The sequence below is a fragment of the Apis laboriosa genome, unplaced genomic scaffold (assembly GCF_014066325.1).
Source record: "Apis laboriosa isolate Shangri-la unplaced genomic scaffold, ASM1406632v1 scaffold13_cov153, whole genome shotgun sequence".
Lineage (NCBI taxonomy): Eukaryota > Metazoa > Arthropoda > Insecta > Hymenoptera > Apidae > Apis > Apis laboriosa.
The window spans coordinates 2,262,657-2,288,758 of NW_025221370.1; the positions used below are offsets into that span (position 1 = coordinate 2,262,657).

Genomic DNA, 26,102 nt, shown 5'->3' on the forward strand with positions numbered 1-26,102 from the left:
ATACTCAAAAAATCTTCAATTCTTAATCTTCTTTTAATATTGGCGCTGATTCTCAATTCTTATTCAACTTTTAATATTCGAAAAATGTCTCTCTTTAATATTCGCTGATGGTCAATTTTTATTTTATTTTTAATTTTTTCATTATTTAATTTCCTTGTTTGCTTATTACGTTTATAAGATATTTTGTAAAATATTTTTTATTCTTTTTATTTCTTGTTTTATTTCTTATTTATAATTTTATATTGAAATTTAATTTCAATTCCAATCATTACTAACGTTGCAATCTTATTCAAATCGAATCGTTAAGAATTAAAATAGAAAGGAGATTCAAGTCTTCACACAAAAATACACTGAATGTCAAATTTATTTTATATTTTTAATATAATGTATATACTTTTTTATTTATAATAATATATTACAGAATACTATCTTGCCGATCTATAACTGCTTTACTGACTTATTACAATGTTACAATAATTGTTAAAATAAATAAAATGAAAAATGTAGATGGCATTTTTTGTAGATTGTAAGTGTTAAATCTTATAAATAGTAGAACATAGAGTATCATTAAAAATCTAAAGTGTCAGTAGTCAACTATGATGTGGTTATGTGTATTGCTGTCTAGTGATGACAGTTCTGTGACATCTATTAGACGGATCTATTGATAAACAAAACCATGAGTGACACAACAAAAATTGAATGTAATTCTTATATAAGTATTGAATAAAGGTAAATTAGTTAAATAAATTAGTTTGTCCTGGTATTTATTCATAAAATATTTTATAAGATATATAGTTGATTATAATATATATATATATATATATACATATACATGTATGTATAGATAGATATCTTGCTCTTATTAATAAGAATAATTATTTAAATAATTTTAAATCAATAAATATAATATGAAAAATTCAAATTTTATCTTTTAATTTTTAACGATAAATGTTACATATTGATAACAAATTTTTAAATATTATCGTATAATCATTAATAAATAATTTTTCATTACTTGTGAACGTTATAATAAAAAAATAAGAAACCTATTAAATATAATAAATTAATATATTTAAGAAGATTGCTGAATGAATTATAAAATACTTTATTAATTATAATTAGTTATTAGGTTATGTTTATAAATTATTTCTTTCTAAAATTAATTTCAATAAATTTCTAAATTATAAACATAAATAAAAGTTGATTAATTTTATGATAAAAAAGATAAAATTAAAACTAGTAAATTATTATGAGATTATGAATTTTTTATATTTTTGAAATTAGAAACAGTCATTTGAATATATTATATAAAAGAATTTATATTTTTATCATTTCTTGTATAAATATTTGTTTTTTGATTTTAGTGATTAATTACAAAATGTTATATATTTCTTGATTATACAATAAAAAACAATATCATCATGGAAGAGAACGAACTGTATAATGTTACAGTTCCATCGTTCTCTGGAATTGAACCAGCTTTTTGGAATTATTCCGATCATGTCATCCTTGATGATCTTAAAATGGATAGTAGTTTTATATATTTACTTTGCTCATTAGTATCTGCTATTTCATGGATTATTTATATAGCTTATTATAATAGCAGAGTTATTGGTTATATATTAACAAAATTATTAAATCGGTTTGTTATTAGAGATGGATATGTTAAAGTTGGTAAGTTTTATAGGAAAAATAAATTTAAGAAAAAATAAATATTTATTGTAATATCAATATTCATATATTTTTGAATTAAGTATAATATTATATTATATTATTTATTTTTAGGATCTTTTACTTTAAGTGCACTAAGTGGAAAAATAATGTTTCGAGATATAGTTTATATCACAACAGATTATAGTATCAGAGTGCAGGATGGATGGCTTATATTTAGATGGTGGAGAAGTTATGTTCCCAAAGATGTATCTGAAGGTATTTTTTACACAGAAAATTCTTCTTTCTATGATGTTTAAAACTAAAATCTGAATAAATATTTTTTCAGATCTTTCACATTCAGATACAAGGCTTTCAGTTATGTTAAATGGTTTTGAATTACATGTTTATAATCGCTGTCAGTTATATGCACAATTAGAAAAAACATTTGGTCTTACATCACAAATGTTTGTTGATGAAGAAAATCATAATATTAATAGTGATGATCATGATATAGAATCATTTAATAATACTACTCATGAAACGCGTCAACAAATAAATGCAATGGATGTTTCACGTCATGTTGATAATATTAGAAAAAAAGAAGCTCATGTTATTGCTCGAACATGGAGAGATTTAATACCTGTTATTAAATTGGATGTTTGCACAGTTAGTACACAAATCTTTTGTCATTTTTCAATATTTTTTTATTATAGGTTATTTAAGGTATTTTATTATATTTTATTATATTAGGGAAGATTGGTATTTGGTAATCGATTAATACCAACAACTTTATCAATAACTGTAGAAGAAGCACATTTTGTATATTCTACAAAACCAGCAGCATCTCGATACGATCATTTCATGCATTTTACAAAGTGTAAAGCAGAAAATTTCAAAGTTATTTTAGCACCTAGTCCAAAATATACTGGAATGTCAGATGATCCACCTAGATATATGGGAGAAGGATTTGTTGTATTAAGTTCAAACAACATAGAAGTATATTATTATATGGATGAACCTGGATTTGTTCCTGAACATCCACAAATGATTCAATTAGTAAATGGAGACATGGTTGAAGCTATGCCGCCAATTTGGGGTATTGATATTAAATGTGGAAAAGGAACTGATTTTAGTTATGGTCCTTGGGCTGATAGACAAAGAGAACATTTATTTAAATTTTTTTTTCCTAATGATTATCAGCCATTAAAAGTTACAAAAACTCCTGTTACAGGAGAAAAAAGACAAGTTCAATCATTTGATATTAGATTATCAACATTGAATGAAGCTACTATTGATATACTCTTTAGTAAAAACAGAGAAACAAATGCAGTTCATATTAATGTAGGTCCTGGATCATATCTGGAAATTACTATGCCCTGGATAGTTTTACAAGATGGATATACAACAAAAATAACTGGACAATTATTACATTTAGAAGCAACTACAAGTTTACAATATCGAAGTTTAGTTGAAAGTGAAACATTAGAATTTGGCGTTAAATGTCATTATCCAATAAAGTGGAATGATCATCAAGAATGGATGTTAAATTTAACTGGATGTAAAGCTACAGCTAATTTAGTTTATTCGCACAAAGAATTTTTTCAAGATATGATTAATGATTGGGCGAGTAAAGCCAGACCTGATATTTTACATTTTGTACCTTATACGTGGAAATTTAATTTATTGTTAAAAGAATTTGAATTAATTACATTATGTAATGAATATAATTGGATTGATTGTTCATCACAGAATCAAGAAAATGCGCACATTGCTTTTTGTGGGGAATTTTTCGAGCTATCATTTGATCTTCCATTTGTGGATTATTTGCCTATTACAATTCCTTTGCGTTTTTGGATTCAAGGTGAAAGTGTTGATCTTTCATTTTATCTACCTGAAGTCAATACAAGTCGTACAATTTTGTTAGCTTTGAATAAAAATGCAAAGATTATGACACGTGATGGATCACATATATATTTAACAGAATTAAATAAAAATAAAAAATGGAGAAATGTTTGTCAGAAAGGAGCAGGCTGGGTTGATTGTTGGTCTGTACCAATTGTGGCATTAAGTATTAATTATACATATCATCCATGTCCACCTTTAGGACCTACACCACAAGCAAATATAACAACTCCAGAAAAAGAAGAAATTCTTCTATCCCCAATGAGAATTCCTCGATGCGGGAAATCGCCAGGTCTTCAATGGACCAGAAATGGTAGTCAGAAATTTGATCCACAATCTATAGCTCCTGATAAAGTTAGTTTAGATCTTGAAATAGGTCCATCTATATTAATTTTATATGGATCCCTTTTAAAAAATTTTATACATTTAAAAGAAAATTTATTTGGTGATTATCAAACATTTACTGATATGCAACAGAGTCGAACAAATCCTACATCTATAAGTACTGAAAAAAGTAAAGATAGGGACGTGCAAAATAGTAGTGTTGAATCTGTAGAAGATGAGGATGCCAAATCAAAACCATTTGATCCAAGAGATTATCGGCCATTAGAAGTAACAGTTGGCATTACAATGCATGATATTCAAGCTCATTTAGTAAAAAATTGTGGAGAGAATGATCCTCCTTGTCCTGTTATACTTTTAGAACGATTTGGATTTGAAATGAAAAAAAAATTTAAAGAAACAGAACTTCAACTTCTCTTATCGCCCGCAATCGCATTAATTACTGATAATTTTATCCGTTCAACTAAAGAACGTCATTTAAATCAAGGACATTTAATGTTAAGTGCATTGCAAGTCAGAGGACATGCAATGTTTAGTAATGAAGGAAGAAGTTTAGATCAAGAAACTTTGGAATATGCATGGTTAATTGAAGTACAATTAGGAAAATTAATTGGAAAATTAAGTTCTCCACAATTACATCATCTTATTATATCTTTGGAAACATTTTTATTGATGGTAAAAAATAATGAAAATAGCTTACGCCCTCCAGACTTACCACATCATTGTCACCATGGTATTCCACCTTTACAATGTCCTGATAGTGATATTGACAAACATTATAGGTATACAATAATTTTAAACATTTATAAATTTAATATAAATAATAATATTATAATATTATTATAGATGTCCTAGTTCTGAAGATATAAAATATAGAATGACTAGAATAGCAATAGATGCAATTGATTTATATTTTCAAGAAATAGGAACTAGTATTCATACTTGGATATCTCCAATTCGCGTATCAACTTGTAATCTTCATGGTCAACATGTTAAATCTGGAGTAACTGGTGTATTACCAAGAATATTAATAAGACAATTTGTATCAGCAGCTGATCACTTTGCAAATACAAGTAATACTAATACAGCTGGTAGTGGAAGATCACATAATAATGCAAGCAGTCGCATGTCAGGTACAATAAATATATATAATTTTAATTTATATAAAGTTAATATAACTTATTCTATATATATATATATATATATATATATATATATATATATATATTCTTTTTTAGGTGATGGATCTGATATCTGGTTAGAAGTGGGATCTATAACTCTAGGACCAGTAATTTTAGAAGCTGCAATTTCACTTCCAACTCCTGAACATAATTTGCATTTAGTACAAAATAAATATTTAAAATTACACGATGAAACTACAAAACGTTTATGGTTTTTATGGCCTCGAGAAAGTGGTGTGAAAGCAACAAAATGTGGTTGTATAGGTGGTTGTGCATTTTTTGGAAATAATCGAAATGGGCCAAGATTTTTCAAACCAAGTTATTATGATTTTCAAGATGGCATAAATATTGCTGCATACAGGTATAAATGATACATAAATCATATTTATCAATGAATTATTTTAAATATTATTTTAGAATTAATGAATCTGGTAAAGAAAAAGGATTTGGTCAATCTATATTGCACAATGGTCAATTGGTATTTCATACATCACCTTATAATTTACAAGATGTATCTTTACAAGATTATCCTGTTACTGGAGTAAAAATAACTGCTACTCAGGATGGATCACAAACTTCAAAAAAAGGGATTGAACGACCAAGGTCTGTGACAGATCATAATAAAGAATCCTGTATTGAAGAAACTAGTAGTACAAAATTAATTACTGCATCAGCAAGTCCATTCGCATGCAGTGGGGAACGGAAACTACTAGACAGAAGATTTTCTTATACATCGATGCGGTAATCTTTGGAATAGCTTTGAAGCAGCTTATTAATAATTTGATTAATTTTTTTAAATATTGCATGATTGCATAATTATACTAAATTTTGAATTTATAATATGATCATTAATATTTAGAATTAAATTATGAAAATTCTTTTTTTTATGAAAATTATATATATGCAAAAAAAAATATAAATTGTATATTATTTATGCTGCTATATCTCTCAATATAATTTTTTAATATATTTTATGTTTCAGTAGATTCTGTCTCCATAAAATTTTCTGCTTTTTTTAAGCTTATCTTTTTAATATAGAAAATATAATCTTATTTTTAAACATTTATTTTTTATATCATGTTTGTTTAATATAATAGTAACTAAAGTCATTATTTCATAGAATATTAATTAATTTTTACTTTGTTATATTAAAAAATTATATTTTATAATTTTTTATTGCAGCGGAAACAGTATAAAAGATGTTCCATATTCTCGATTAGTTGATGCAAGTCCTGTTGTACAGTTACCACAAAAGTTAGATTCAGATTCAAAATTACATACAGAACGCAGTAAATCGATCTTAAGTGTTCCTGAAATAGAAACTGCTCCAAAGAGTAGTGTATCTGATTCTAAATTAGCAGTTGATTATTTCAATGCATCAGATGTAGAACCGTTTGAATCAAATAGTCCACAATCATTACCAGTAGTATCTACAGAAATAAACTTTTCTGAAACAATGCAAACAAGTATAAAAAATGTTGATGGTGTCAATATTTCTGATTCTCATCACTCATTATATGTTAAATCAGAATCTGAAGAAAAATTAAAACAAGAAGTAAGATTAATAAAATAATATAATTAAATCTTTTTTTATTTATAGTAAATTATTTATAATTCTTTTATGTATAATTCATTCATTTACAGGTTCAACGAACAATATCTATGTCTTCAGAAAATCATTCAGAAGCTTTTTACTCTGCTGATGAAGATACAAGTCATGGATTAAGTGGAAGTCGTACATCTAGTTTACGTCAATCTATTGTTGGATCTGGTTCAGTATTAAATCGTAATGATAGCATAAAAAAGAAGTTTTCGTCAGATTTATCTATTGTAGAAAGTTCAACAAACGTAAATATTTCCATATTTGAGAAAGCACATACTTTAGAAAGAGCAAAACCACAGACAATGAATACGAAACGAAGTCCTAGAGTAAATCGAAATACAAGTTTTCAAAATGATACTGATTCAAATGGTGGAAATGGTGGATTACGTGATTCATCTGATAGTCATTCTGTTTCTTCTACCAGTTTCATATCTGCTGTATCTTCACAAGAAGATGTTACTCTTGTAAATTTGCATATGCAAGTAAATAAACCAATTGTTGATTCTCCACTTCTAATGTCAAGCTATGTTAGCCATTTATCTCAGGTAGTTTTATATACGTAATTTTAAAATATTATTATAGGATAATAAATATTCTATAGGATATGTATATATAATCAATTTTAGATACGTTGTTCAAATTGGAGTCAATCATCAATACCAGCAGGAAATGCTGCATTTACTACATCACTTTTTCAGCGTACTGAAGATAATAGATTAGTTTATATTGGTGGAAGATATGTACCGAAATTTGAAACTGTTACTGAAGGATTTACTTCATTAAAAATGATTACAAGATCAGATGGTTCACCTGTAGCAAATTCATCTAATAAAACTCCTACACATCCATATCTTTGGGATAGTACAACTATTAATCACATGGAAGGTAGAATACATAAATAATATTTTTATGTTGTTATTACTGATAATTATATTGTTATTATGCATGAACTACATTTTATAATTATCATAAGTATATTTGTAAAAAAAAATTGTATCATAGATTAAAGATTATATTTTATATTAAGGAGAAGAAGATCATACAGCTCATAATAAAGAAGAGCTATTAACTGCGCAACATGAAAATGGATCGCGTACAACAGTTATCGTAAAGTTTAAGGGAGATGTAGATATCATGTTAAGTCCTATGGTATTAGAATCTTTACAACGTTTCATCGATGCTATCATACCGACATTATCTATTTTGCATCCATTAACAATTTTAAATCATCTTCATCATGAATGCATTGGAAAAGTTGAAGATGCTAATATTTTGAAACAAGACCAAAGTTTATCTTATTGGAGTCAAATACAAACAAATTCAAAACGGTCTACTGCTGAAAGAAATATTAAGAATGGGCAAGGTGACGATAAACGTTAGTTTTATTACATTTGAATTTTTTCACATAAATATATATTCGTTAATGTTTATTTTTAATAATAGGTAAAATTGCATTACAAACAAATATGTATGAAGAAAGCATTATGACGCAAATACAGGGTAGTATTATTTTACCAAAGGTAAAAATGTACTTAATAAGTTGCAATATATACTTTTTTAAATTTCATATAAAATAATTAAAAATATATTAATAAACATATTAATATTAATTTTAGATGAATATAACTTTATTACAAGCTTCAGTAGTTGAAGAAATTATATCCTTTTCTGCTCTTGAAAATATTCGTGATTTAACATGTGTTTCACTATTTGCTATCTGTTTTGATGATGTAACAGGAAGATTTTATGTTGGAAAACAAGCTCGAGAAGTAGTTCAAACATTTCACAAGCCAGCTGTATTACCAAATCAAAAAAAAGTTAATAAAATCAGCAAGGCATTTTTACCTGGGCATCAAACTGCTGCTGTGGTTGCAGATATAGGAAGTGGAGAAACAGTATATATAGAAACATCTGAAAAACAGCAAGAAGAAATTGTAGTTACATTAAATATAGGTAAATTATATATTATATAATTATATATTTATATATAATTATAAATTATATATTAATATAATTATAAATTATTACATAAAATTAATTCAAATAATTTATATAATAGGCAAAGCCCATTCACAATTACGTAGACTTAGGAATGAATCTTCAATATTAAAAGATGCAGTTATAACAGCAATTCCTGCTCACTATTCAAGAGTGTTATTTACGTGTACCAGAATAACTTCTCCATTAAAATGTGTTGATTATTATTTACATCAATTTACGGATGATAAAGAAAAAAATGTATGTTTTTGTCTTTTCTAATTTATGCTATTTCTAATATTATACTTTATTTAAAGCTTACTAGAAATATATATATTATAGAAACAATCTGGATCGCCACAAGCAACAGAAGAATTTACTCTTGGTAGTGGAGAAGATAGATTGGGTTTTATAATGTTTGAATGTGGTTTAGAAGGTATTAAATTGAAAATAGTAAAAAGATCTCAATTCGAAAAAGGAGAAAACGGAAATGATAATAAAAAAGTTGATGCCGAAATATTTTATACTGATAGTGTAAAGAGTCAAGAGGAACTAGACACTGCAGCTGGTATATATATAATTTATTAAATAGTTAATATATACCATTTATTTATATATTATGTATATATAATATTTTTTTTATCATATTATAGCTTCTACTACGGCTACAGCTGAACCAGAAACAACTTCAACGAATTTGCATAATGGAGCGCAAATAAATACTAGTGCAACATGTGCGAGTCTTGTCTCGAAAACAGGAAACGGAAATACAGTTTCTTGTATAATAGAATTAAAAACAGTATGGTTTAACTTTGCAGCACCACCTCGTACTCCAATAACAAGAAAAATTGATTACACTCGATTAGATTGGAATTTATTAAGTACAGCATCACCTGCTATAAATGCTTGGATGAATCCTAGCAATAAATTTGCAATTCGTATTGTACATATGTTTAGAAGTATGTATCGAAGGTCAACTGCTATTGTTGCTTGTCTCATGGCAGAAGCTTTAGATGTTCAAGCGACGCACATGCCTACTAAGGTAGATCTATATATATGTATTTATATTTATAATCAAATTTGTTTTATTAAAAGATAATTTTTTTATAGAGTCGTTATGGAAGATTAACACCATTAGCAAAAACATTACAAGAAGATCCATCTTGTCAATTATGTACAATTTTACAAAATTATGTTTTATTAAATGAGTTGAAAAGCATTGAAGCTAATTTAAAAGAATCAGATTTACCTTTATTATCAACACTTCGACAAGTAAATTATATTATAATTATATTTTAATTTTTCAAATTATGCATTTAAAAATGCATTTATTTATATATATTTATATAATTATATTACTAGGGAGTAATTGTATTGAGCAGACAATGGAAGAATGTTCTGTATACTCCACTATTATTAGAACATAATTATAAGACCAAACATGTCAAACCATTAAATGTTACATTTGCAGTTTCAGATCCAGATGAGGTATGAATATTATTTATTTTGCATATTTAAATTTTTTGTTAAAAATTAAATTAAAAATATTGGGAATGGAATTTTATATAACTTTTATATATATATATATATATCACTATTAATATTTTTCTCTAAATATTTATTAACATTATATTTGTTTTTTCTAATAAACATATTTTCCATTTGGAAATTTATTTTTTTTTTTGTATAATGATTTAAAAATATTATAATCATATTATATACCATGTATTGATAGCACCATTTATACAAAAAAGAAATTATTTAATTCAGAAGATCATAATATATTTTAGGGGGAATGTAATTTGGTAGACAATTTTTTTTTCAGCAAATAAGCAACGATGTACAGGAGGATGGTTACAATGTAAAATTCAGTAAGAATTTAAAAAATATATTCACAGAGGTAGTTCTAACACAGTATTTTTGCAAACTTTTTTCATATAAAAATTGATTTTCATCTTAATAAGCTTTGTTAAATAATTATTAACTTTATTTTAATATAATATAATATGCTAGTATTCTATTGCATATATGTGTACATTAACAGAACTCACACATATTGGCATTAGTGTTTTAATTAATTTATTATTATGCTTGAATAAAATAATATTTTGTAATAAAATATTATTTATTTTATTTGTGAAAATTAGTAATATGTGGTATATAAATTGTAGTGGTGGAGGTTTATTCAGGGCTTTTGCAATATTTAACTAAAAATATATAAAATTAATGTTAAAAACTTGAAGACTTCCTGTGAAATTGAAAACTTCTGAAACCAAAGTCTTCTGAAAACTATTCTCACACTTTTTAATTATTAACTATTTTATTATTTTTAAAAATTTATTAAAAATTAAAAATTTTCATTCAAACTTTTGATATTTATTTTGTGAATTATTGGTTATTGATTACATTAAATAAATTATTACTTTTCTTTCATTATTAAAAATATTAAATAAATAGTTTGGATTTGACTTATTCATGTACAGGAAAATTTGCTGACTGATGGTGAGGGTAGCACAGGAGAAGTTGATGATCAGGAAGTCACAGATGAATGTGCTATGTTAATTCACACAGATCATATGCACAAACATACACATGTCAAGAGTGGACAAGATAAGAGTACAGGTACTATAAATTAGATTAAATTAAAATTCTAATTACACAATTTATGAAGACACCTGATACAGTATTGATATAACTTTTTCTTCCTTTATTTAGATTATTTGATATTTTCTAAAACTTATTTAATTTAATATATCCCTGTAGCTTTTAGCATCTGCTTTAAATTGTAATTTTTATAATTGCTTAATATTTCATTTTGCATTTTCATATAGACACATTATGTGTCTTTAAGTATGTCTTTAAATAATAATATTAATAAGTAATAATATTAAAGATAAATAAGTTTAATAATAATAATTATAAAATATTTACTTATTAACATTAAATAAATTTTATACTTTTTACATACAAATTATATACAAAATTTTTTTTTTTATATTACTTTTTGTTTCATATTTGTTTTTTAATTATTTTTAATATTAAAATCTTAAATCCTTATATATGAAATAAATCTATTTTTTAATTATATTATTTATTTATCTAATATTATATTATATTATCTAATATATAAAAAATCACAAAAATTCTTAAAAATTAATTTTGTGCATAAATTTTTTATTCTTTGAATATAATAGTTTTTAGGATATTATTTATAAAAATTAACAAGTATATTTTATAAATATTGTAGTATTATTAAAATTACATGCTTTTACAAACATTAATAGTATAATCATGATCTTTCTGAACAAAAATCATGGCTTGATGGAATGACCAGGTATTTGTGGTGATGGTTTGACGGTTCCTGTAAGTTCTCCTCGGGGAAAAGACACAACCCCCATAGCAACACCGGTTCCAGGCCCGGATTCATTAACTTCCCCCTCTCCACCAGTAGTTCATGTAAAGAAAGGAAAATCATTACAACCCACGCAAATGCCTGCTAGTACACGAGCAAGTATTGTTTTTCCATTGCTTGCAAGTGGTGGGTTATTCAATCAAACTCGGGAACCAAATAACATAAGTAAGTGTAAAATAATTGAATTCTCTATAGGCTATATACTAACAGTCTATACGTTAAAATTCATTTCTAAAATTTAATAAGAAGAAGAATGAAAATTTAAAAAAAAGGAAAAAAAATTAAAATAATTAAAAATTGAATTTTAGTGGATGGACTGTTTTGATTGCAATGAATACATAATATTATAAATTTTCTTTGTAGATTGCATTGCTTTGCTTTTTAATCTTAGCACTACATATGTCTTCAAGCATTAGTTTTTTTTCTCATACATATTGCTTCTTATTTCATCAGGTATCTGTTTTATGTTTATTTTTGTTTATTTTGTAAATACATATTTGCATGTATTCCTTTAACACACTATTTTAAGCTTTATTTTTTAATTTAATGTTATTTTTTAATAAAATGAAAATATATATACAAATAGAATTTTAATTAGGTTACGGCACATTGCGAGAAGAAAAGACACCGCAAATTCACATTTCCCATTCTCATCACCTTGGTTCTAATCCAAGTATCTATTCTGGAGGTGGACATGGTAGTCAACATAGTACTGGAAGTTTGGATCAAGTCACATCTCCTACAAGCTATCATTCTAATAAACCTTTAAATACTGGTGAAGATCTATATAGTTGGATGGCTAAACAACAAGAATTTATAAAAGAAAATGATAAAGGCAATTTAAAAGGAAATTGGGTAAATATTTATTCTATATAGAAGTTCAAGAAACGAATATTTGCAATAAAATATCTATTTTTATTATTCCTATTATCTTAGGTCTTTCGTGCAGAACAAAAATCTTTAAAGGTATTTGAAATTTGTAAAATGTGTTACTTTTGACAGATGCTATTTTATTATATTTGAATATGAACTTATATTAATTACTTATATACTTATATTTATATTTACGTGTATAAAATATATATGTATATAAATATGTATTTTCAGGATTCTAAAATTAATACGATGACAACAGATGATACAGAGGATTCTGATGTTCATAGTGGTACTCTTCTTTATCCTATGAAAGATTCACTCAGACTTTTAGATGCACATTTAATTTTTGAACCACTTTTATCTTCTTTATCTGTTATGCCACAACAAATGTTATCTGCCATTGGTTCAGGAAATGTAAATAATGTATCTTCCTTAGATTCATTAGGATCAAATTTATCCTTGGTAGGAAATATGGAAACTATGCGTATTGATATAGTTGTCAGTGAATTTGGAAAAGTAACTGATAAAAGAAAAGGTATATTAAAAATATATTTGTTTAAACATTTATTGAAATGGAAATATAACAAAATTTTAAATTTAGGTAATAAATATCAAACAAAAAAAGGAAATAATACAAAATTTTATTTGGATATACCACCAGAAACACCAGCATTTTTATGTGAAAAAATCGGTATTGATATTGATGTTAAGAAAATGGCTGATATGACTGTAGATGATATGATTCAAAAACAAACCGTTTTGTACATATCTCGGGGCCAATTGAAGAAACATACAAGTACAGTTGTGAATTTTAGTTTAAATATACGATATATTAGTCAACAAGTAAACATGCCTCTTCTCAGATTATTGCATCAAATTAGTAATATGTATCAAAATGTCAAAGAAACACAAATGGAATTAAAAGAACAACAACCAGAATGTAAACGAAACAATACTTTAATTGTTAATGATACAGCAGTAAAAAATGGATCATCTTCAAGTAAATATTTTATTTTTTAATTTTATTATTTAAATATTTAAACATGAATTTAATATATTTTTACTTTTTAAATAGCATCTGATTTACAAGAACAACTTTTGTTAGAAGGGAAAAAAATAGATGTTCCATTACTTCGTAATAGTTTTGAACCTAATCTTTCAAAAGTTATATCACCTGGTGCGAGTATTCGATCTCGACCTCAAAGTTTTGCTCAAAAGTTACGTAGTACAGGAAAAAGTGTAAAAGGATATATTAATTTGAATGAAGGTGTAATAACTCCTAATTTTGGAGCAAGTCCAAGTGGATCTGGCTTAGACAAATTTTGTGTACTTCCTGATAAATGTAAAGATACAACGCATTTAACACCACGGTGTTGGAAAACAATTTATTATTTATTAGATTTATACGCTACTCGACCAGAAACTAAAACAATTACACATCGTTTTTCAATACCAGCGGATGCTTCAGAACATTATAAAAGTGGTCGAAAATATGAATTATTAAATGAAACAAAAGATACAGATATCGAAAAAGGATTGAATGCTGAAAATAGTTCAACACCTGTGCCACTTCCACGAGAACTAAGTCAATATTAATTTATTTTTTAGCATATATTCTTTAAAATTGAATTTTATCATTTATTTTATATAATTCATTATATATAAAAATACATTGCAGATATTGTTACGGGAGAAAGAACAAGATTAGTTATTTTTGGTGTTGCTCGAATACATAGGACCAGATTGTTAGCTACTCTTAGTGGATTGAAGCTTGAAGCAGAAATAACGAGTCTTCATGCAAGTTTTACATGTCGTAAAAAATCAAGACCTGCAAGTTTAGAATGCAGTTTAACTGGTCAAATTGGCAGAACAATGATTGTTTTATTAGAAGGTGTTGCACCTAATCAACAAACAGTTGTCAAAGTAACTGTAGGCAAATCACAGGCTTTATATTCGAGTATTAGTAGACGACAAAAAGATAAAAATAGTGGATTATTGACTGTCGGTGCTGTCAATATAGATATTCCTCAACATCCAGTAGCTTTACATGGTATGATGACCAGAGGTAGTAAACAATTGTCATCGACTTTGCAAGTAAATATATAATTTTTTTTTCTTTAATAATTATTTATGATAAATATATTTAAATTATTATATTATGTTATATATAATTATATATATTATATTATATATAAATTTCTTAGTTATAGATATTCAAGTTATAATATCAAATAATAATATTTTTTTCAGGAACTTAGGGTGACAAGAACATCTTCAAGAATGTCCAGAGGTCAACAACAAGATGAAATAGATACAGGAGTACCTAGTAGTCCACATCATTATGCACCTGCGCCATCAGATGACTTAGAAAAACCACAAGTAGTATCTAGTTTATTAGAACCAATTGTAATGCAGTTTCATATAATACTTCAAAGTTTAAGTATAACAGCAGCTCTGTTACCATCTTTACAAGCACAATACAAAATGGATCGAGTAACTAGTTCTGGTATAACTGGTAGTAAAGCTAAATTTACAATAGATCTACCTCATCATACTTTGAGTTTCACAACAAAACTTCAAGTGACAGAAGCAAATTTACCCTCTGAAGCTAGTATTGAACTTCCTAAAGTACATGTATCTGCGGAATATATTCAAGATGGTAACAGTAATATAAATGATAGTAAATTAGCTGGTTAGTAATCAAATGATTTTTTATGAATTATACTTTAATTTCTTAATTACTTTTTATATCTTAATTATAAAATTATTATATTTTATAATATGAATATATTGAATTAAGTTTTTTATAATTTAAAGATGGTGTTGTATTAAGACAAGGTAGTTATCTCAGTGCAACGGCGGATATCGGTATTTTTGAACATTCATTGACTACAGATCTTCTTAATCATTTGGTATTCGTACAAAAAGTTTTCATGAAAGAAGTAAATGAAGTTGTACAAAAAGTTTATGGTGGAGAAAAACCAGTTCCTTTATGGTTAGAAGATGAAGAACCAAATAATACAACTGTAAAAAGAATATTATTTACATTGATTATTCGCATTAAGGCATGTTTAATATCATTATATATTATTTATATCATTAATATCATTATATGTCATATAATATTAATATTATTAATAATTTAAACTTTATAATATTTTATAATATTTTTTATATTATATATATAGAGAATACAATTGACAGCAACAACTCCGACGAATTCGGCAGTTCGATTAGAAACTGGAGCAGTTGAATTGCAATTATCTAATAGAGTACAAAATGTTTCTGGTGCCTCACCAAATCCATACATGAAGTTGTTTGGAAAAGCACAAGTTGATATTAATTTAAGTCTTGGACAATTATTAAAGAATCTTTTATTTGAAGAAGCAGAACCAGAATTTCAACAATTTGCCTTCTTTAATACTAGAGTAGGATTACGAAACGCTTTCCAAGAAGAGATGGCAGAAGGTGAAGATAAAGAAGTAGTATTAATTACATTAAAACGTCCATTAATATATGTTCAACCAATGGCTATTGATAAAGCTATACTTGTTTGGTTAAATTATAAAAACGCATATGAATATTGGAATGAGAAAAGAGCTAATTTAAATAAAGAGGTTTTAACTGCCACACAACAAGTATTTGAAAAAGTGCCATTTGGTCAAATAACAAGTCAATTAAGTGCTCCTCATTTAGGAACATTATTTTTGCAATTGACTGTGGATGATATGGGTATTTGTTTACCATTGAATCCTCTGCCACCTACTTGGAGTATGAATAGAGGACTATATGATGGTGAATCAAGAGGTGCTGTAGTAGTAACATTAGAAAATACAAGTATATCAGCTTGCAGCAGTGGTAGCTTAGTTAGTAAAGCAAGGTATAATCTTTTTAGTTATTCAATTTTTAATGAATTACAAATTGATTGATAATATTTTAATATTTTACAGATTTATGGGTTTATGCTTAAGATTTGCTGATGATTTTGAAACTTCTTTAGATGATTGGAAACCAGATGTAACTGATAGTAGTATAATGAATTTATGTATGGTTTCTGAAGGCACTTATGAAGTATGTAGCAGGACAATTGCACAAAAACAGGATAAGTCTGGTAATAAAAATATTCTTCAATTTTACTTTAATAATTTTTTGTAATGAATGGATAATTATTTTTCAATTATTTTTAGATAATGCCAAGTGGATTTTAAATGTACAATGGCAAATGGAAGGTGTTGATATTCATTTAGATGTTAATGTAGGACAACAATTATCAGCACTTGGACATACATTAACAATGCTGACTGGTTCTGAAGAAGATGATATTCATGTACCTGCTGATTATGATAGTGATGATGCAGATCAACCAGATAATAGTACTAGCCAGGTTAAGAAAAAAGTATGGTTTAATTATATTTATTTTATCCTAGTACTTTTTTTGGTCCTTATTTGGGTAATGTATTAGAAATTAGATATAAGTTATTAAGAATATTTTGACAAATAAACTTTTTTATTTTTTTACATTCATAAAATTTTGTTGCTTAAATTGTTTAATAATATGTATATTATTCATTAATTGAATTTTAAATGTTTGTAGGAGAGTATATTAATGAAGAAATCTAAAAATTGGACAGATAGTTTACCAGCGTTTGTTTTTGATCCTACACTCGATGCGAAAAAAAGATCGAAACTAATTGAAAAAGAAATGAATGAACAGGCAAAAATTATAAATGATTTAAGATCATTGGGTGCTTCTCATGGAACTATAGAGCAAGAAATGAAGCGTTTACATGAATTAGAAGCTATGGTTTTTAAAGATTTTAGAAGGTATAAATTTATGAAATAAATTTTACATTATTCTGATGAAAAAAATGTTATTAAATATTTTTTTTTATACGAATTATAGAGATATGATTCAAAAATTAAGAAGACAGTCAGTTAAAGCTTCAGGAATAAAAGGAAAATTAGGATTAGGTGGAAAACCAACTACGTATCGATCACGCTCATTTATCGTACCATCACCAACACTTGAAAATCAGTTAGAAAGTCCTGAAGATATGAATATAGAAGTCAATTCAGCAAATTCTGCTAGTTATGAAAGTAGTCCTAGAAGTGGTCCAAGCCGGTATTATATATTTTCACAAAATTTTTTTTTTCAAAAATTTGTTTTTTTTCAAAAAACATTACTTAATAATCTTATTAATTTTTTAAGATCTGCTTCTCTTCGCGTAAGAGGACTTAGTGGACCGCGAGTTACTTTTAGTGATACACATACTATGGGCAGGTATGTTTATATTATATAATTCTATAATATTTTTTTATCATATTTAACTAATATTATAGGCAATCATCACTTCCAAGTGCTGGTTCTGAGTTAAGCTTACCAGAGGGAGAGTTAGAATGGCCAGAAGCTATTGAAATAGATGGAGAACGAGTTGAATTAAGAAAAAAAAGCAGAGATATTAGTTATACCTCCAGTTATGATAGTATGGAAGGAAAGTATGTATGAGCATAAAATATAAATATATAAATATATTAAATTACACTTATTAAATTTTAATTTTTATAGTGCACCACTACTTGATTCATTTGGCAAAGAACAATCTTCATCAACTTCATCACCATATATAACACCTCAAAAAGCTCAAGAACCTAATATAGATTTTGAACTTGATGTAAAAGTTCTAATTAATAGTGGTAAATGTGTACTCCATACAAAAGATCCAGGAAAAGAAGATGAAATTAAAATGTAAATTGATTGTATATTAACTTTAAATACTATAAATATTTATTATATATATAATGTAATATTACATGTAATATTATAAAAATTACTTATTTATAGTATGAGTAGAATGAAAAAAGAACGATCATGTTCAGGAGGTACATTTGAATTTCAACCAAGCAGTCCTAGTAGTAGTAGAAAACATTTAAGTAGTAAAGAAAAATCATCTACTGCAAGTACATCTCGACTACGATATTTACAACATACAAACGTTCCTTTAGTAGATTTAACAATTTTTCATATTCCTGGTTTAGATGTAAAGGTAAAAATATTTTTACAGATATAAATATTTTACATATTTTACTATTGCACATATTTTAATATTATATCAGTATATATTTTTAAATTATGTTTTGTTATAGGTACATTATGAATCTAAAACACTTCCAGAAGAATCTGTCTCTCCTCGTGTATCGTCTGATAATAGCTTGCTTAATCCTTCATCAGTGACTGCGTTTAAAAAGTCTAGTACTAAAAAGGCTAGTTTGTTTGCTTGGATGACACTTCAAAGTATACCAGAAGAAACAATAATAAGTCCACATATTCTTGAATTTTTGGAACAAACATTAGAACCAATACCAAGTAAAACCAATTTTCATAGTAATACGCAAACAAATGTAGTATTTCCATTGGATAATACAGAAAGTACATCTTGGGCTGCTACTGCAGCAAGTAGCAGCAATTATGTTTATGCGAGTTTTCCTGTTGATGTGATAGTATATTTTCATATGCAACCTTCTACATTTAGGTACATTATAAATAATCTTATTAATTTTCTTATAGATATTAATTACTAAATTTCTTCATTATTTTAGATTTTCTTGTTTACCAGTTTCTCGCGTGGAATGTATTCTGCAATTGCCGTCCCTTGATATAATATTTTCGTCCAAGCGAGCAGAAGAAGAACTTATAGAGTTTCGAGAGTACAAATCTCCAAATACACAATCTACTGGAAAAGAAGCAGGTTCAGCGATTGGTGGATTATCTGTTACTGGATGTCTTGCTGATTTTTCCGTTTATATTTTTCATCCTTATGGTGGTGGAAAGAAAACTGGTTTAAAAGAAGCTCAATGGTCACCTTTATCGGATAGTGAAAGAAAAGATTCTTTAAGTATTAATGTCGCATTTGTAAAATTTCACATGTCTAGAAGTCGTAAATTAAATTTTCAAAGTGAGCAGTTAAAGAAAATATCAGATACTAGTCGTGCAGTTATACGATTTTCTAGTATGTACTATTTTTTAATTATTAAGATAATAGTTAATATATTGATAAAATTAATAAAATATTTTTATACAAATTTTTAGCAATTGTTGATATTGGATCGGCTTCATTTAAATACGATATGCGAAGATTAAGTGAAATTTTGGCTTTTCCAAAAGCATGGTATAGACGTAGTATAGTACGTCGATTATTTTTAGGAGATTTAAGTTCAGGTACTGCATATTCTGAAGGTGATGGCAGTCCTTCTCTAAATCAAGAAGAAGCTGTTATGGGTAGTTCTCTATTAAAACATTATGATCGGCATGCTACTGATGGACTATCTAAAAGTGCTCCTGAACGAAGTCCAACATTGAATAGAGATAAATTAAGATTGAGTTTAGAAAGTGATATACCGAAACACGCACGATTGAAAGGTATTTTAAATTGATTAAAATTTTTATTTTTTTTAATTATGACTTCATATGACTTTTAATATTTTATATTTTAATAAGTATAAATAATATAATTTTAACATTAGATATCGGTAGAGGATGGAGTTTTACTTCTGATAAACAAATGTCTTCAGAACTTAAATTAAGAGAATCTGCATGGGAAACATTAGTATTATTTGCCATAAATTTCACTCGTTTAAATGTTCATATGAACATGGGCAATGTAATGGGTAATGTTACATGGATGACAAAGGATTTTAGGTCTGATGGAAGACTTTCCATAGGAAGTACTGGACATAAAAATTTGTATATAGGTATTGGATTAGGAGGTTCTAGCTTAGATGCAAAAGGTGGCATTGTTGGTGGTGTCATTGAATTGAGTGAAATTGATACATATAGTAAGTTCTGTAATATCAAAATTTATACTAATATTTAATTTAAAATATTTTTATATTATTAATTAATAAATTAAATATTTTTATATGTGCATATTTTTATAGTACATATTAGAGAAGAACCTGGTATAGAACCTGATCATACTGTTGGTTTAAAATTATTTGCATTAGAATTACGATTGGATTATATGGGAACGAGTGTATTAATGTCTAGAGTATCTTCATTGGATGTTACATTAAGAGATGAATGGAAAATTAATCGTAACAATAGTGGAGATGCTTTTATGCCAACAAGAAGGTTGTTTTACGCTTATTATTACAATGTTTTAAATCATAACTGATCATAACTAATTTTTTCATAAATAATTATAAATATTTATTTTTTAATTTTTTCATTTATAATTATTTTATAAATATTCTAGACCTGCAGTAATTTTTATGCATGGAGACTTAGGATGGGATCAATTGCAGATTATGATTAGTAAATCAACAACAGCAGATCTATTAAAAATGTATTATAAATTAGATGAATTTTTTAGTCAACAATTTAAAAGTAGTAAACGAGTATTTAGTTCTTTACAACCTAAGCATCAAAGAGTAAATAACAGTAGCTTCAGAAAAAGAACGCAAAAAAAGAAAATTACTAATGAAGGTAAATTATATTTATATTTTAATAATAAATTATATTTTGATAAATTATATTTAATATTAAATTATATTTTAATAATAAAATTATAAGTAATTAAATTATGAATTTTATAAATGAAGTATATATGTTTTTAAAAATAAATTTTTGTTTATTTTGTTTTTGCAGCTCCATGGCATACAAATCAAACTACAATGTCGGATGCTCGACATCATAGACATTGGCAAGGAGTACTAGCTCAAGTAGCTGGGCTTCAGTTAGGTAGTTTAAGTTTTTCTTTACCATCAACGGGTACTGTACTCGGAGGAACAATGGAACTTCATGGTTGTAATATAAGTTTAGCATGTTTCCATGGAATTAATTTCAAAAGTAAAAATTGGGCATTATTTTCATTAAAAGAACCATGTATTAGTTTTACTACTGAAGCTCAAGAAATTCCAAGTGTTGAATGTAAGAAATATTTTTAAAAATAATTGAAATCTATATTTCTTTCAAAATTATTTAATAATAATAATATTTTTAGCTCCAAATACACGCGATGTTCATGTCGTGCAAACATTAACCATTAGTTTAGGTCAACAACAAGAGCAACATGCAAGACATCATTCTATGGCTACAGTTTGCAGATTGAGTCGTAGTGTACTTTTCCCACCTCAATTTAAATCATTACAAGAATGGTTTCATTATGCATTTGCTAATAGTGAAATTGATGGTATGTATATATTTTATATATATTTATGATAATAAATATAAAGTTAAATTTCTTATATTAATTTTTATGTTAATATATAGCCGTAGATCGATTTCCGTGTGTTGAAAGAGAACGAACAGATAGTACGTCTGATAGTGGTAATGTAACTCGTGGAAGAAGTACATCAACTACTTCCGGAAAATTACAAGAACATTCTCATGCGAGAGAAGTTATATTTGCTCTGCCATCATTACAATTACATTTAAAAACCGAACATCTTCAAACTGCTAAAACTCCAGTTGTTATCGGTACGTAATTTTTATTATCATAATTTAAATAGATATATATATTTAAGAAATTTAAAAAATTATAACAAAAATATATCTTTAAATATATTTATAATTATATATATTATAATTATATGAAATATTTTATCTATCTTATTTATTTTTCATATATATTTATAAATATAAAAGCAATAGTTTTCTTTTTAAAGTAAAAATGATTTTTCTTTGAATTATGTACACAATTATTTTCTTTATATATTTTTAGGAGCACCTAAACATATTTTGTATAGTAAGTATAATGTAAGAATGATTTATTTAAAATCTGGTAAAATTCAATTTGGAATTAATAAAATTATTTGATTTGTAGAATATTTCAGATTATTGAATGCTTTATAATTATGATATCTATTATAAGATAATATTATATAAAAAATTATTTTGCATGGAATGATTAATAAATGCTAAATAATTGCTAAAAATTAGATTTTAGTTTTTGAAATTGCCATAACTCTGTATAATTAAATTTATATATTTAAAATGCATGTTTTGCATAAAATAAGATAATTAATGCAATACATAAATAGAATATTTATTTATTTAAAATATATATTTATTTCCTATAATAATAAATAACAATAATAGTTTTTATAAGTATAATAAATATAATATTAAAATATAATATTACCCAATGCAGAATAATTATAATTATATCAATATTTTAATTCTAAAGTATTATTGTTCACGCATATTATTATATTATTTTACATAGTATAATTCTACAAAAATATAGAAATTAAATATACAGTTTTAGAATAGAATAGAATTCATTGCAAAAATCATTTCAATACTTTAATAGTAACAGGTTTTTTGATTTTCGTATAATATTAGAAATGCAATTATATTGCTTTTTTATTATAACAATACTTAAGTAATTATTGAAAAATTGCTAAAAAAAGTAGTTATATATCGTTGTAAATGCATTAAAATATTTTGAAATGCAATGCTAAAATTTTATATTATGTAAAATTTATTTTCTAAAAATCATTTTTTTAACAGGTGAAAAACCACTAGTTGAATGTAGTTTCATCACGGAATTCGAAGATCATATCTTTGTTACGGTAGATGCAGAGGCCTTTTTCTTTCTCCATGATTTAATTACTTCATATGTGAAAGAAAAAGAAAAAGTGGTAATTACATTTCGTATATTTTTAAATTGAATGTCGAGTGTGAAAAAGCATTTTTTATAATTTTATAAATATTTTATAATTTTTTATGTCATTTTTAGAATATGAGCGCACGAGCACATAGTCCAGATCCTCAAGAGAAAAAAAGCGGAAGCACTGCAAATACTTCCGCTACAACAACGATTATTTCTGAAGATGAGAAGAAACGTAAGCAATTTGATCCAGCAGAAATGTTCATAAAAGATTGGCGATCATATAGATGTAAAACATGGCATGTAGAACCAACTGTAAGGTAATGACGAAATATTATAATTATTTTATTATGTTGTTATTTTATTATAACATTTATTCTTTATACGGAAGGTTACTTTCGTGGGCTGGTAAAAGCATTGAGCCCTATGGAATAGATTATATTTTGCAAAAGCTAGGATTTGCTCATGCTCGTACAACGATACCTAAATGGATTCAACGAGGTTTTATGGATCCTCTAGACAAATTATTAGCTATTCTTATGTTAAGAATGGTTTCTGCAGTTCGCGAAGAATCGTTAGAAGAACAGAAAGAACATAAACGAGAAAAATAATTATTACGATTTTGAAAGTTTGAAGTTCAGATTGAAAATATAGAAGCTGGAAAATCATACACACATAGATAATCGTCCAAAATAATGTCCATAATTTTTTTGTGCTACTAAGCTACTAAGCAAGAATATCAATAAAATCGTTGTTTCTTTACACTACTTAAACTAAACATTAAATAATACGAATTTCCTAACAAAGAAATAAACTATAATGATTAATTCAATCAGTTCAGTGTAAGAAACGACGAACTCTTACTCGCGAAATTGATATTTTGAGTATGTTTAAAACAGCATTTGTAAGAAGTATGTTAATAAGATGTAACATGTAATCAAACAATTGTACATTAAAATATAAATAATGGTTTATCGTTACCGATATTTCGTTCGAACGTGTTAGATATTGCACAGAATGCCAATGGCATAGCAACGAGCGTAATACACACACACACACATATATTAATAGCGTTTAATAACGCTTTCTCATTATATTTTCATAAGATATCATGGAGAATTTTTATTTAAAAAAAAATTCATTTTAAAAATCGTTCACGATTATAATAAATACACATTTGAGTATGTTAAAATATTTAACGAATTTTCAGCTTTAGAATTTTATAAATTACATTTACGTACAAATTATGTAGATATTAGCGTTTTAAAAGACTTATGCGCCTAGATAAAATATGAGACGGTTATACGTGTTAGAAATATTGAGAATTATGTATGGAAACAAAATGCTCTTTTAGCTTGGAACTTAGCAACTTTCTTAACGCATATTAGTTTCAAAAAACATTTGTCTTTCCATTAATTGCTCATCAATTACGCTTACATTTTTGTAGTTATCATCTGTTTTTTTTATTTTCTATTTTTTTCCTTTTGTTTTTTTAAATCATTTTTAATAAATGAATTTAAAATTTTATTATATTGTTAATCGATATTAGCCATGGTATTTTTGCTCATTTTTAACGATAATATATATGAATTATATGTATACATAACATTTTAATAGAAGATAGAATAATACAATCTTTATTTAGTTTTATGAAATATGAATCGTTTTTGTGCATATTAAATTATTACTGTAATGTAATGTAATATATTTTTGTATATATATAAATCGCACGATTTTTTCCGTAAAAATATTTATAGATACACCATATAATGCCAAGTTGTAATTGCAATGTGCACTTTCAAAACAATGAAATAAGGAGCTGGTATATATTAGAATTAAGTTGTTACTGTAGGATAATACATTTCAATGTATATATACATATATACTATTTTAAATGAAAAATGTAAAAATCGATTAAACTTGAATGTAGAAAACATATAAGCAAATAAGCAATTAATGTATCGTTCAAGCATTTTTTTCATTCGAGAGATTCGTAATATATATATTATAGTATCCATTGCAAAAATTATAGTTTTTTGGGTTTAGTCTTCCTGCAGCACTACTTAATTTTAAGTGCAATTTGATCATTTACAATAATATAATTGAATTTATTAGAATTTTTCTATATATGAAGAGCAAACAAAATATAGCATATGTTTCTATAATATAACAAAAGCGGATTTTTACGTAGATTGCAAATAACGAATTTAGGCTTCTCATTATTCCATAATCACTAATATCGCAATAATATATATTTACGATAGAAAATTGATCAATTATGAATTTTGAATTTTGTAATAACATATTTATACGTATATTATTTATATCGTAATATACGTGTAACATTATATGCAAGTTCCAGCATTTACGTAATTCGAATTAAAGTACTTGATATTATAAGATACAAGAATTTTCAGCTTTAATAATTAAATGAAAATTTTTATGCAATTAATGTTTTTAAATAATATTGCATATACATTTGTTTTTAAAATATTATATTTTTAAGATTAATTTAATTGAAAGAAATATTTGAATAATAAAAATGA

General features: G+C 25.9%; 2 protein-coding genes across 12 annotated transcripts in view; one reads left to right on the forward strand and one right to left on the reverse strand.

The window, feature by feature from the left end:
• The window catches only part of LOC122720942, a 62,484-nt gene that overhangs the window by 3,010 nt on the left and 33,372 nt on the right, over window positions 1-26,102 (reverse strand). The gene's annotated exons all lie outside the window — the stretch shown is intronic.
• Window positions 523-24,610, forward strand: LOC122720940 (transmembrane protein KIAA1109). Of its 11 annotated transcripts, none has more exons than XM_043948062.1 (52): window positions 523-729; window positions 1,365-1,674; window positions 1,786-1,929; window positions 2,000-2,319; window positions 2,404-4,679; window positions 4,744-5,030; window positions 5,136-5,439; window positions 5,496-5,819; window positions 6,261-6,633; window positions 6,723-7,226; window positions 7,308-7,566; window positions 7,709-8,056; window positions 8,125-8,201; window positions 8,298-8,634; window positions 8,741-8,919; window positions 9,001-9,226; window positions 9,312-9,700; window positions 9,769-9,930; window positions 10,021-10,146; window positions 10,484-10,558; window positions 11,142-11,280; window positions 11,993-12,235; window positions 12,669-12,925; window positions 13,007-13,036; window positions 13,178-13,481; window positions 13,548-13,946; window positions 14,022-14,531; window positions 14,625-15,040; window positions 15,197-15,638; window positions 15,764-16,011; window positions 16,135-16,826; window positions 16,897-17,057; window positions 17,134-17,342; window positions 17,541-17,770; window positions 17,850-18,068; window positions 18,156-18,227; window positions 18,287-18,442; window positions 18,513-18,692; window positions 18,789-18,990; window positions 19,091-19,476; window positions 19,544-19,953; window positions 20,034-20,363; window positions 20,468-20,779; window positions 20,882-21,074; window positions 21,199-21,428; window positions 21,591-21,872; window positions 21,946-22,134; window positions 22,215-22,421; window positions 22,666-22,689; window positions 23,457-23,587; window positions 23,686-23,876; window positions 23,948-24,610. In XM_043948062.1, exons 2-52 carry the CDS (start codon window positions 1,422-1,424, stop codon window positions 24,165-24,167), a joined length of 15,177 nt encoding a protein of 5,058 aa, XP_043803997.1. In that variant the 5' UTR covers window positions 523-729; window positions 1,365-1,421; the 3' UTR covers window positions 24,168-24,610. The 11 variants fall into 11 exon arrangements, with proteins under 11 accessions (XP_043803997.1, XP_043803999.1, XP_043803998.1 ...); XM_043948064.1 differs by having other exon boundaries at window positions 17,134-17,330; XM_043948063.1 differs by having other exon boundaries at window positions 7,709-8,044.

Coding starts and splice junctions, on each gene's coding strand:
- LOC122720940 (XM_043948062.1), top strand. CDS start 1,422: ATGGAAGAGAACGAACTGTATAATGTTACAGTTCCATCGTTCTCTGGA. Junction 9,227..9,311: donor GGAACTAGACACTGCAGCTG/GTATATATATAA, acceptor ATCATATTATAG/CTTCTACTACGGCTACAGCT. Junction 15,639..15,763: donor AAATGATAGTAAATTAGCTG/GTTAGTAATCAA, acceptor TATAATTTAAAG/ATGGTGTTGTATTAAGACAA.